The sequence below is a fragment of the Pempheris klunzingeri genome, chromosome 11, assembly GCF_042242105.1.
Source record: "Pempheris klunzingeri isolate RE-2024b chromosome 11, fPemKlu1.hap1, whole genome shotgun sequence".
Lineage (NCBI taxonomy): Eukaryota > Metazoa > Chordata > Actinopteri > Acropomatiformes > Pempheridae > Pempheris > Pempheris klunzingeri.
The window spans coordinates 19,418,819-19,432,245 of NC_092022.1; the positions used below are offsets into that span (position 1 = coordinate 19,418,819).

At 41.6% G+C, this 13,427-nt stretch overlaps 1 protein-coding gene across 1 annotated transcript; it reads right to left on the minus strand.

The window, feature by feature from the left end:
• Positions 1–1,823: 1,823 nt before the first annotated feature.
• On the minus strand, positions 1,824–9,989 carry nt5dc2 (5'-nucleotidase domain containing 2). The gene is made up of 14 exons (XM_070839571.1): positions 9,599–9,989; positions 7,786–7,970; positions 7,616–7,690; positions 7,472–7,527; positions 7,192–7,285; positions 6,186–6,314; positions 5,659–5,719; positions 5,449–5,551; positions 5,246–5,347; positions 5,007–5,088; positions 4,727–4,813; positions 3,578–3,718; positions 2,666–2,730; positions 1,824–2,431 (listed from the first exon to the last, which is right to left on the minus strand). The coding sequence occupies exons 1-14, from the start codon at positions 9,969–9,971 to the stop codon at positions 2,170–2,172; spliced, it is 1,815 nt and encodes a 604-aa protein (XP_070695672.1). The 5' UTR covers positions 9,972–9,989; the 3' UTR covers positions 1,824–2,169.
• Between the last annotated feature and the right edge of the window lie 3,438 nt (positions 9,990–13,427).

Consider the following 13,427-nt stretch of genomic DNA (forward strand, 5'->3'; position numbering starts at 1 on the left):
TCATATCATTCCCTGAAGTTCTAAATCTTTACTTTTCCTCATGTAGTTTCCTTTCGCAACTCCAATATATTTATTGATGCTAATTATGATACAGTTATTGTGTTTCAGTGCTTTTCCAGTGAATAAACTTGTGTCTCGTTCTCCAGTCGACGTTGGAACAAAACATCAAAAGGGGAAAAATCGGTGTCATAACATATTGGCACGGTAGTTTAAAATACAACGGCAATGAAGATGGCCATTCACCACAACAACAACAACAAAAAAAACATACCCGCAGAGAATTTAATACTGGATGCAATATGCAGCCAACAAGCAGTGTGCCAAGAGAGGTGTCAAACAACAAACAGCCATGGTCTCGCTGAGGAAACATGAGGAAACTACAAGTCCCCAGTGGAAAATTGAGAGAAAATGTCATTCTGTCATCAAATGTCACATGAATCTATAAATCTTGAACGAGGATGCTGAGGTACAATTAATGAGTGAATGTCAAAATAGTGTCATGAGGTGTTAAAAATGCAAATCCATCCTAAATGGACGACAGACGCTGTCATGAAAAATGACATTATGAAATAAAATGCCATTATCTGATTGAAATAGACTCTTGAAAAGGGCTGTTTTGATGGAGAAAATGAATGTGACAGAGAATTGGAGTTCATCTCCAATCAAACTTATACAGGAAATAAAACAGATGGAATTAATGTGACATTTTAATACGCAGTATTTCCTACTTTATGTATTTGATAGTGTTTTTATATATATATATTTATTATATTACTCGTGCATATTGTTTCCTCGTGTCTTAATTGTTTAATATTGAACACATTAGGACCCCATATTTTAAAAAACGCATCATTTTCAGAACACTTAGACTTAAGATTTTCTATTCAGACACAAGAACAGTTGTAAAGTGAGACTCGCCGTCTCGCTGAGAGCTCAGTTAAGACTAATATGTCTAATATAACATGGAGACAGTTAAACAGTGAGTTATCACCCACTCCAACGCCCCTAAGGGTGGATTCAAGATGTTTTACACTGACAGGGTGGGGTGGGGTGGATGGACGGTCACATGTGACACATTAGCGGTGACATCTGATGGAAAACACAAGATGAGACATCAGGCATCACAAATCCAAACTTCCTGTAACGGCGGTGCCAGTGGTCAGTATGCGGTAAAATGATTTAAGAAATAGCGTCTGTCTTGAAGCCAAACTTCTGGATCTCACAGTTTGGTACTGGTGCAAAAAGAGCAATGATATAGTTAATAATAATAATAGTTCATTGGCGTGCGTACGTCTATTAATAAGAGCCCATATGAGCCATACAGTGTGCGCTTTAACCGAGCGTGCAGCGCTGAGCAGCAGCCACTGCAGTAACTCCTGCACGGGACAGCTCCATAAAACTTGACCAACACCGCTGTTCTTCCTCTCCCTGCTATTTATCATCAGCTGTAACCATCAAACACACGCACATGCCACTTAATAACAACCACTCAGCTCGAACAGCGGGCTGCAGGCAGCACACAGTACAATACCTTTGCTGTTGTCTTCGGGCAGGCGGCTGGAAGTGAACTGAGTTTGTGATGCTGAGTACAGTGGGGATGAATGGATGCTGCTGCCTGGCAACCAGTCGACCAATCAAATAAATTTTAGCACATGCATGCATTTAATTAATTAAAGGTGAGTGTTAGTGCTAGGCTGTGCTTATTAGTGTTCATAATTCATGAATCTCAAGATAATTTGTTTCATTTTAACCAACCTATTATCTCATGAAAATGTGATGTGTTCAATGTAACAGGGTTAATAAGACTTCAACACATAAGTAGGTCAGATTTTACTTTTTTATTTGGTGTAATTGTGCGTTGGTAGCTCATATTGTGCAGCATTTCCATATCATTCTGACTCTAGAGTATCTGTCAGTCTTGTACCACATCTGACCGACCATCTGGTCTCTGGACAGCAGCTAAATCTACAGCGCCCTCTACTGAAGTCCCCGGGGAGGTGGGTCTCCATGAAGAGTGAGAATGGTTTGCCCCGTAGGGAGAGTTGTGCAGCACCTTCTTGGCTAAAAAGAAATCCTGCTACTGTACGTAAAAGAAATCCTCAAGCAATCTCAAAGGTTGGCCGGGCCTAAAATACGAAATCCTAACAGTCAGTGAGGGGAGCAAGGCCCTCATCGTATGTGAGACATCTCTTCCAGGAAAGGCGTCTTCATGCAGCCTGTGCAAAGCTGGTCCATCCACAGAGGAGCCTCATGCTGCAGAGGGGTGCGGCGGGGGTAGAAAGTGTACGACATGTCGTAATTCAGAAGGCAGCTGAGGGAGGCCATGTAGATGTCAGAGAAACGACACAGGCGTCTGGAGAAGTAGGTGGGGTTGTGTTGTGTTCTGAAGATGCTGCCGAACTGAGGGTTGAACAAGTTCTTGATCATCGCCCTGCGGCACAAAAGGTGAGGGTAGGTGTCAATGTGATTTTAATTGTGTATGAATTCGTAGGCTTAGTGCTGGAGGGAGGATTCAGATTCTAAAACAAATAAAAGTATCAATACCACTGAGTAAAAATGGCAGATTCTTGCTTTCAAAATGAACTAACGTGGCAGACATGATAAAAGCAGGGTCAATGGGGGGTGTATAATTCACTGATTGAAGGATTAAGATAAGCACTCTCACCTGAGCTCATCTCTCTCGTTCTGCCATTCCTGAAAAACCTGTTTAGACTCTGGGTCGCGGTGTGTCTGGGATAATGAAGAAGAATATGAACACTATGGACTAATCAAGATCTACTGCTGCAAAAAAATAACAATATACACTACTCACAAAAAGTTAGGGATATTCGGCTTTCGGGTGAAATTTCAGGATGAACCTAAAATGCATTCTAACCTTTCCAGGTGAACTTAATGTGACCTTCTCTAAACCTTTGAATGCACATGTCCAACTGTTCAGTGTTTCAGTACTTTTTGCACAAGTTGCTGTTCTCTAACAAGAAGCTTAACAGCAACATTCACAACAGGTTTGATCCATGAATCGACCAATACATTTCCTGCTTCAGTTAGAATTAGTATTTAAACAGTCCTCCTCATTATGCTGTTCACATTGTGACATCATGAGACCAAGACGACACCTAACAATTGATCAACAGCACCTCGCCATTGCGAGGCCTCAAACAGGAAGTCCTCAGATGGAAGTTTTCACTGAGCTTAGAGGGTCACAGTGTCATCAGGAGGTTGCAACAGTGATACAGAGAGACTGGAAGAGTCACAGAAAGGAGAGGAGTGGACGTCCTTTGGCCACATCCCAATTTATTGAGACACTGAACATTTTTTGTTGTGGTATACCCACCACTGTTGTTAGATTTTCTTTCAATAAATTGTTTAAAATGAAGAAATGACCATTGCATGCTTCTACTTAAATGCCCTACTTTCATGATATAATATCACTGTCGCATTAACTTTTTCCATTTTCCATAAATTTCACCTGAAAGTCGAATATCCCTAACTTTTTGTGAGTAGTGTATATAATTTTGTGAGAGCCCATACAAACATACAGCAAAAGCTCGATACAATCCAGGGGTTTACTTCTCACCTGTAGGCGCTCCATCAGGCCAGTTAAAGCCTGTAGCCACGTGAGGTTCAGAGCGTAGCGCTCTGTGCTCACCACTTTGGTTTCGTGCTCCAGCTCAGGTACTATGGCTGCCGTACGCCAGCCATGCCGCAACATCAGGTCCTACACCGCGACAAGTGAAATTGCTTTGGTCAAACTCTAGCCTGTACAACGATCGACTGTAGTGTCCTGCGAGGGCCCGGCAAAGATTAGCATGCAGTGTCTTTATCTGAGACAGAAGTAGTAGAAAACTACAGGGGAATTTAATCCACAGCAAAATATTCAGTTCCTGAGGTGGAATACATAACCAGTGAGCCCTGCCAGACCAGTGCCTCAAGTCAAAATCAACAAACTAAAACCCCAACTTTACACATTTTCAAATCTAATTTAAAACCTCTGCTGCTCCCCCGTGCCTTGATTTTGCTGTGCCGTGATTGATTGTTTTCTCTACTGCACTTTTATTTCTTTCATTGAATTTGGGACATTATATCTTGTTCCTGCACTGTATTTCTCGCCTTTTATATACACTTTGTCTGTTTGTAGTTTATCTCATTTTATCTATTCTTTAAATGCTGCTCTAATTCATTTCTCCACTTTATGTGAAGCACGTTGCCTGTGTTTGAAGGTGCTATACAAATAAAGCCTTGTCCTCCTTGATTCTGATTGTGAGTGTAACCAGCAAGTACTTCAAAACAGTATTCGAACAATACATATGTTTTAGCTATTTGTATCCATGCCATTATACTACATTTTTCTACGAAAAACAGGAAGTCTGTACTGCCATCTGGTGTTTGAAATTTTCACTCTGCATCCCCTCCTCCCCTCTGGCTGCACCCAAACGCCACATTGGAAATTTTCAGAATTGTGCAATACAGTCAGTCAGTGGGCATCTGGCAGTGTGTGGATCTGTACGTCTGTGTCTGTGTGTGTTTTACAGGATCTGGACCATTACTAATGTATAATGGCAAATGTTATCAGTAAATGTTACATTAATGTCATATAAGCAATCCTGAAAACCTCTTTTAAAATTCTTTAGGAAGAGATTCTGTGCTAAATTCATATAGAAATCATTCTAATCACAAAAACAACCGTTAGCAATAACACGGATCCTTAATTTGCTTCAACACGTACCGCCAAGTCACTGTAAAGGTGGTCTCCAAAGTAAAGAACCTTTGAACCTCGCCATCCTGTCAGTCTGAGAAAGTCATACAAGTTCCCCTGAAACACAAAGAAAACCCCAAACCACAGGCCATGGTCCTCAGTTCATTCAGACACACAGAGTGCAACATGTAAAAACACAGCTTAGACACACAGAGAGATAAGCGTACTGATTAGGGGACCTGACTGAGCTCAAACACAAGACAAAGTTTAGCTTTCAGAAGGTCAGACAGTAGCCTAAAGGAATACAGACCTGTTTGTAGATCTGGCCTTTGTCCAAACTGTTTATCTTTTCCCATCGAAGGTCTCCATTACCATCCAAGCGTCTGAAAGGTCTGTTAGAGTAACAGTTTCTGAGATCACTCTCCAAAACAAGCAACCAAAAGTGAACACATCAAGTCGATGCGATTGTTTAGTTCTACTGAGTTTTGAATATGAACATTTCAGGTGATGGCTGTTGTGTTTACTGTTCTCTCTGAAACGTTTACTCACTTGATACAATCAGTGAAGAAGTGAGGTTTGTCGGCCTGCACAATGATGATGTCAAAAAAGTCCCTCCAGTTTTTCCCCACCATGTGTGTCATTCCTTTATCCCTGCACACAGGAAAAACATTACGATAACAGATTGCAGCAGAACTTCATCATGAGTCAGAGTGGACTCATTAAAACGTGTGCCACAGATAGCTGACACTTACACGAAGCTGAAAGGACTGTTGGTGATGAGGAAGAGTTTCTTTCCGTGACTGACCAATTGATGCAAGACAGCGTCAGTCTCTTCTCCTCTCAGAATGAACTTATCTATGAAGAGAAGGGAAACAGCTCAGTGGCACAAAGTGGAAGTATAATCTATTTTCATGTGCAGCCATGTGCTGGCTTGATACAAAATAAGAAAAGGGATTTCTTACGGAGATCTTCCATGACCCATTTGTACATGTAGCCTTTGAGGTGAACCATGCCAATTGCTTCCTGAGGATTAAAAAGTGTTACATAGAGGCAACAGTTCTTCACAGCATTATTATTTCAGGGTATTTTTTTAAGCATGGGGATTTTCTACTGAGAGACAGATCATTACATGAACATTTCTAAGAACCTTAGATGTTTATCCTTAAGAGGTTTGCATGTTTTTTTTTTTATCAAAGCAGATATCGTGGGGTCAGAGCAGACGTGCTGTAGTGTCCTGTAACTGGAAACCCTAGCACCCCAGGGCCAAGAGGAAAGGCAGTAATTGTTCTTTGTTCTACCCATGAGAGCCCACTGTAATCATTTACTGAGCTCAGCAGATTCCCGAGCCTCCAGCTGAAGAATTACAGCATGTGAAAACAGTCAAATGCAGCAGGTCAGTATGCTTCTCAGTATGAGCTACAGGGTGAGGCCAGGACTGTAAACATAGGGTGTCACATTTGATACTGTGAGAGTCAGGGGCCACGCTCACCGACACGTCTTTAAAAAGGTGAACTGGATCATATTCAATGTCGTTGGTGATGAAAAAATCATTTGCCACAGCCAAGAGGGTCATCTCAGGGATGGAGAAGATGTCCATGAACTGCTTCACCTTCGGCCCCTGTGATAGAAAATACATTTTGTTGCGTGGTACTTACTTCTGCTGGATAGCGAGGGATGCAGTACATGCTTGTGAACTTGTAAAATTAACATAATTCTACATCTATGGTCTTTTGAATTACTTCCTAATCACATTTGGAACCATTTCCACAACAGCCACTACCCACTAAGAGGCTACACTGAAAACAGAGCCAAGTCCCAAAATGAGATTAGAGCTCCACCAAAACTACTTTGGATAGGACTTTTTCAAGGAGAATTAGAAGATGGAGAGGCATACTTCCCGCTGCAAGAAAGCACTTAAAAGACCTAATGGGCCGAAAACTATTTGAGTCTGATTCAAAACATCTGAGTCCAAATTGCTCCTAATTAGCAAACAAGTCCGATTAACCTTTGTGACTGTCAGACTCAATAGAAACCTCAAATTACTGAGACTAATTGAGAGCAACTTTTGAAGAATCATAACCAGAAAACAAATCATTTTGTTGGACACAGAGTTGGGACACTGCCTTCCAGCAGATTCATGACGACAGCGGAACAAATGAGATTACAAAATTCACAATCTGGCCTTATGTAATAGTAAAGCCACGCAAAGCTAGACACTTGAAATACCCATAATAAATTTAATCCTGAACTACATGCCTGTTTGAGAGATTATAGCAGATGTGTTGCGCCCACAAAATTAAGAGCTTTCTTATCTGTGCCAAACCAAACGCATATTTCACAGAGATGAAACAAGTGTAAACATGCAGTAACTGTAATAAATGTTCAGCTCTCTCCACCTAACTGTTATAAAGATTATCTAATTGCATTCACATTACTATACACTGTATCACTGTATAATTACTCTGTTTTCTGTACAAAAAACACATGCTCCTTACCTTTCCATAGAAGCCACTGTCCTGCTGCAGGGGGACATGATAAGTGCCCCCGTAGAGCTGAAGGACCTCCTCGTCTGGCACTGGGCTCAGTCCCCTGGGAACATCAAACATAAAACTAGAGCTCAAAAACACACGCAATATTATCAGACAACACAAACAGGTGATTTTGCCTCCAGAAGCAAGGATGCAGATATGGATCAAAAAAAGCAATTAAAAATGACGGCCTAAAGGTGTAACTAACATTCTGCAACAGACATTCAGCGCAGCATCAACGTCTTACCGATAAACTGTTCCTGACTGAATGTAATGGAAGGCATCTATTTTCATCAGAAGACCCTACAGAGGGGTGAAAAACAGTTTCACTTGTACTAATCTCTACAAGAACGTTCCTGCGACGGGACATCTGTGATTTCAAAGAATTTACCTTTTGGATGTCATAGTGAAGACCCCGAGCAGCAAAGCTAGGAATGTAATCATATTTGCCGATGCCTTCAGGGTACTGTCAAGAAGATGGACAAAAGTGGATAAATTAATCTGATTCTGAAAGCAGTTGTGATGCCAGTATTGTTGGTGCAACCTCCCTTTAAGACACACCTTATAATGTTCAATTAGGAAGCTTCTCGCTGTATTGTAGATCATTGTGTTGAGAGCATTTGAGTACAGAGCCAGCGTGTAGTCGTAATCAAAGCCGTAGATGTCCACTTCGGCCAGGTTGACCTCATTGTTAGGGTAGATGGTGGAGGAGTTGAGGAGGTTACACGCACCTGGTGGGATCAGGTCTGGCGGCAGAACAAAAAACCTCGTTCACATTACACAAGTCAAATAAAGCTCAAGTCAGACAGACATCCATGACAACACATGGTAAGGGAACAAGACAAAAGGCGGCGTTTTCATTTGAGGGAGGGTAGGATTAGGTCATTCACAATGTTTATTTATTTACGTTATTAGTTTATTTGATAGGGACAATACATGTAGGCAGTGTCGCATTTAAATAAAATGAAACCGATGCAATGTGTATAGGATTTCTAGCCATAGCTAATTTGCAGTCCATGTCCCTGTTTAGGATTTTAAGGGATAAAAGACTTAATACAAAACTCTAATACAAGAATAGAGATGTGCTGTCTGACTCATTTACTCTTTAATGTAAAAAAATCTGTGCTATCTCTTTAATTTTGTGAAACCCGCTGATTATGCACTTCTGCAGAGGAGGAGAGAAGTAATTCCACTGCTGTTTTCATTTCAGTGAAGCTGGCGAGCTCATCAGAGGTTGTGTAATGTGTGCCTGTAGTACGCCAAAACTGACTCTTCGCGGAACTAAGTCGATCCAAAAAAGAACATTTTGTACAGCCCTTCGAAAATCGAGAGTAATTTAAGATATCGCTGAATGGGAGCAAGACATTTTTGAACCATTTGTTGTGGAGGTTCTTTTCATTATCTTTTTCATCAGTTTAGCTGGCTGCTATTCTGTTAAGCACAGCAGTCGTGCAGCTAACACAGGGCACAGATTAAACAAACATTTTACAATCTGTCCCTGAGACGGTCTCTAATACCCTGGCTGGAATATGAGCACAGAGCTGTGTCACTGTCACTCTGTTGTCTATAGGGAAAGTGGGCCATGGCTTTCTATCCTGGGAGAGTTCAGTGAGTGCTGCAGCCGGGCAGCAGACGTGTGTGTACCAACCCTGAGGCCAGTTTCCCTCCAGATACTCCTTTAATGACAATGCCCCTCTTTCCATGCTGAGTCACATTCCTGAAGACCAGATCTATCTCTTGTCTGAGTGAGAGCACACGACCAGCTTGAATTAAAACCCATTCACCTAAAACCACTTCATGCTTTGCAATGGGTCAGTCACTATAAAGAAAACTGCACATTGATTGTGCAGGTGAAAATTGAAATAAAATATCAAATTGCACTATTAAGTTATTTGTTTTCCATTTCCATTTCTGTTTTTCAAGCTTCATTTTGAATTGTGCCAGCTCTATTGTGATCATTCGGCTTGAGCTATGCATTTATACACTAACTAGCTGTTCTGTCGAAATAGTAACAGATGTAATAGCATGACACTAAACTAGTAAACTAAACTGTTAGCTTGGAGTAGCAGTATTTAAAGAGGTGTAAACATAGCCCCTAAGCTAACGTTAGTGTTGACCTCAGCCTGACATACAATGGAGCTGGTCGTCAACTGTGGGAGAGCAAATTAACTTACTGAATTGTTAATGACTTGTCGTTTTCATTCAAAATAAGGCATATGTTGTTGTTTTTTTTTTACTTGTTAAGCCCTAAAATGCGTGTGTGCCATCTGTTGGGAAGAGGGTAAACAAAATGTCTTCGTGTTGTGGACACACACACACACACACACACACAGAGGAGACGTGGTGGCTTCACCGTGTGGGGGTTCAAACTTACCGTGAACCAGCCGCTTCATCTCATTGTACCGAGCCCACAGGTAGGACTTCTGGTCCACCGAGGCCGCCGTGGAGGTGTACGCCCGTCTCCTCACACCGGAGACACCGGGGACACCCGCGGGCTCCTTGGGTCGCTTCTTCTCCGAACATCTGAGAGGAGGCTCGCTGGACGGCCGCTCGTCCTCCCTCGGCCTGTCCCAGTCGGAGCTGCAACTTTCTTCTTTTGTTGTTCCGCTGCCATGCTTTCCTCCCCCGTAGGCCCTGCATGTGGTAGAAAGTCTTTTCACTTTGGGGGACTGCACGAGAGGAGGGGTCCTGTTTCCTCTGGTGAGCAGAGCGCGGCTCAGCGCGGTGCCCACTGACTTCACGGCCATGTTTACAGTGTGCTGGACACACGCCTGAGATCCGCTGTCCCAGCACACTGGCACATCATGAACAACACACACTCCGGCTCTGCAGCTCCTCCCCGTGATTCAAAGGGGAGGGTCGGTGCTCTCTGCAGCCAATCATGACCACAGACCTGACCAACCACAACAAACACCCCTTTTCTCAAGAGCATTTTCTCTACGTGACTCTGGGACATGATAAAGTGTGTCCATGACACTGGAAAAAGTTTATTCCTGCGTAAGATTAACAAAAGCCCTGCATGGCAAATGCTACTGTAAATGTGTGAATAAAGTATCAAAAGCTAAAGGACTAATTGTCCCTGTAAGTGTTACATTTGTAGCTGGTGAGGACAACACGATTCAACTCTTTATCTACTTAATTTATTGTCAGATATGATGGATTGATCTACATCATTAAATGTTTTGTATGTAAAATCCTTCTCTGTAAAGTAACCATTAACTAGAGAGTAAATGTAGTGAAGTAAAGACAATCATATTCGCCTCTGGAGTGGAAGAAAAAAGAAGCTTTTTAGGGTTGTTTGGTTTTGTGGCGGCTCAGGAGTGGTAGTTAGCATAGCATGCTAGCTAGTTTAAAGCTGCAGATGGAAGAGGTGGACGTGGACGTAGACGTCCTGACGTCACCCGTTGGTTTGTGGACCGCCGCTTTGAAGCCGCAAGTTTGGCTTCACAGGCGTCGCCATCTTGGTTGTTTGGAACCAGAAGTGACGTTCCATCCGTGAAGTGCGCCTCTGATTGGTTAAATTACAACGTAGTCCCGCCTTAAAGCATAACCTGCTTTATCGTCATGGTGTATTGAAGACTTGACACCAGTAACTGAGACCATAAATTCATGAGGAACGCGTTTACTGAAGTAGGGTCATTTTCTCATAGGCTTCCATTCATTCTCTCTTCTTTTTGCAACCAGCGGAATCGCCCCCTGCTCGCCATTAGAAAGGACTTGAATTGGCTTCACGCTACGTCCATGTGTTATAGACTATGTCTATGATTGAGAAGAAAATGGACTTAGACTTAATGGACTTGGCCCCTGAACTAAGATGAGTTTGACACCCCTGATCTGGTTGCTCAGTAGGCCATTTTGTTAGCATGCAAGTTACCCCATCATGATCTGGTAGGCAGGAGTGTGTGCTTTGTTGCCTGCTAGAATGACGTGGCAGAGGGTGACTAGCAGCAGGCTACCAGTGATAGTAATGTGACATGTGTTAGCTGTTTGTAGTTGCAGTGATACTGTGGTCAAGAGGGACTAGAACCTGCTCCGGAGGGTTGTGGAGAGTGTGTGGGCGCAGGTAAAGATGGGGGTGCTTCTGGGATGCTGGAACACACTGTTGAGCCTCCTCAGTGTCCCAACTCAACAACACACCAGTTACTGAGAGGGCACCAACATGGTGAGGCAGGTCAAAGAACATTGTTCAGGAAAAGTTTCTCAAAACCAGAGCTATTGTTTGCTGGTGGCTATTGGTAAGACTAGTGGAACCAGACATACAGTGACAGAGGGTGAAGCCGGTCAAGCCACTAGTCTAACCTGAGCACATAAAATGTAGATGTAAGGCTGCCTCAAGCCAGCAAGTATCTGCTTTGTGGCATGAGGATAAGATTCAAGGACCCTTTAGAGGTGCATGAGACCAGAGAAGTGTGTGATCAGTTTTCTGCTTTAAAAAATATGTATTTGCAGGATCATGGCATTAAAGGGACACTTCAGATTTCTTGAAGTGCCGTGTAAGAGGGCCTTATCCATAGAGTATTACTTACAGCAGATTGACTTCAGCTCCTTATTAAGAGGGTTGTCTGTCGGCAACGTGAAGCAGTGAGAATATTCTAAATATAGCGCACACTTCAAGTGATGTTGATTTTTTTAGGTGGGCCTTTTTTATGTGGCTAAAATATGTTTTTCTGTCATCCACAGCAGCGCATCGCTTAGTGTTCGTGCCAGGACTCCTGCCTGCTCTTTATTTGAGTGAGAGTAGGAGTTAAAGGCAGCCTAAAGGTACATTATTTCATACAAGGGCATGATTTGGTAAATTCAAATGTGATGCTGAGTTTCTTGCATACAAATTATATCATTTTTTTCTCCAGATTCTGCAGACAAAGACTCATATGAGCATTTTTTCCTCTCAGTCCTAGATTTTCTGTTTGCTTGTAGAAACTGCTTAAAGATCTCTTGGTCATGTTTATCTCTCAGATTACGATCACATTCATCATTGCCTCTTGTTTGCTTCTAAATTTTATTTTAAGTAATTTATTATAACTTCTCACAAGGAGATCTGATACTCATCAAACTTGTTTTGCAGCCTGACCTCAGATACAGGCACCAACAGTAAAATGTGTTGCTCCACAGAAATAATCTACAAACAGATTAATAATCTTGATAAATTGATGTGTCTAAGTAGTTTAAAGGAACCCATTAAGGGCTTTAATGTTTGTTGTAAATATCTTAGACTACAGTTTATGTTTGGAGTGAAACTGGATCAACTTCATATTTTGAAGCACTTAGTTAATTCTTTACTTTTGTTTTACTGTAATTTATGTATGATTATTTGTTTTAAATGCTAATTAACTTTTGTAAAAGAGGGCTCCTGTTCTTATTATATTAGCTTTGTGATCTGTGTCTCGATCACATTTTAATATCTGCAGTGGATTTTTTTAACTTCGCAAAGGAACGTTTGTATAACATTAAACATGTCTGGACTGTCCTTGTACTTCAGAGTCACTCCTACATGGAAATTTTGTTATTACTCAAACAACTGCTGAGTCACAGCTTTGACTTCAGATTCAGTTTTAGCCTACTTAAAATCCAGCTGTCTAAACCATGCAGTTGGACTGCTGGTCTGTACCTACTGTCTCAGATTTTCCTCCCAACTAGGAACAAACGGTTTTAGAAGGAGCGCTCACCATAACATACCAAGGAAAGATCACCTTTGTAATTGGCAGAAACTTTACCACAAACCAACCGTAGCCTGCTGTATGATTCCACATTATATCATCTCAGTATTGTGTGTTACACATGACTGTGTTTGAACTCAAAAGACCACAATCTGCATCCAGTGTTGGCTTGTTTTATTCTTCATGACAAAAGTGGTTCACAGGTCAATGAAAGGAACTTGCATACACATAAAAAGTTTAGGACCATCAAATGTGTTATGCGGAGTGTGTGCATGTCATTCTCCAGAATAATTTACACAGACTGCAGACCACATAAATACAGTTAAAATATTATACAACAATGGTAATTAAATTAAACACACAACTGCACAGAGTGAATTAAATAGATTAAGAAATCCATTTACATCCTTCAAAGCAATATGACATAATGTTAAAGCATTTTCACATTTTAGCATGAGTACATGAGTTGCCGAGAACTGCTATTCTCACTTTCAAAACCTTATAACATTCATTCAGTAATGTTTTTGATACATAATGAGTTCATAC

Coding starts and splice junctions, on each gene's coding strand:
- nt5dc2 (XM_070839571.1), bottom strand. CDS start 9,971: ATGGCCGTGAAGTCAGTGGGCACCGCGCTGAGCCGCGCTCTGCTCACC. Junction 7,528..7,615: donor TTCACTATGACATCCAAAAG/GTAAATTCTTTG, acceptor ACCCCTCTGTAG/GGTCTTCTGATGAAAATAGA. Junction 5,552..5,658: donor ATGGGTCATGGAAGATCTCC/GTAAGAAATCCC, acceptor TTCTCTTCATAG/ATAAGTTCATTCTGAGAGGA.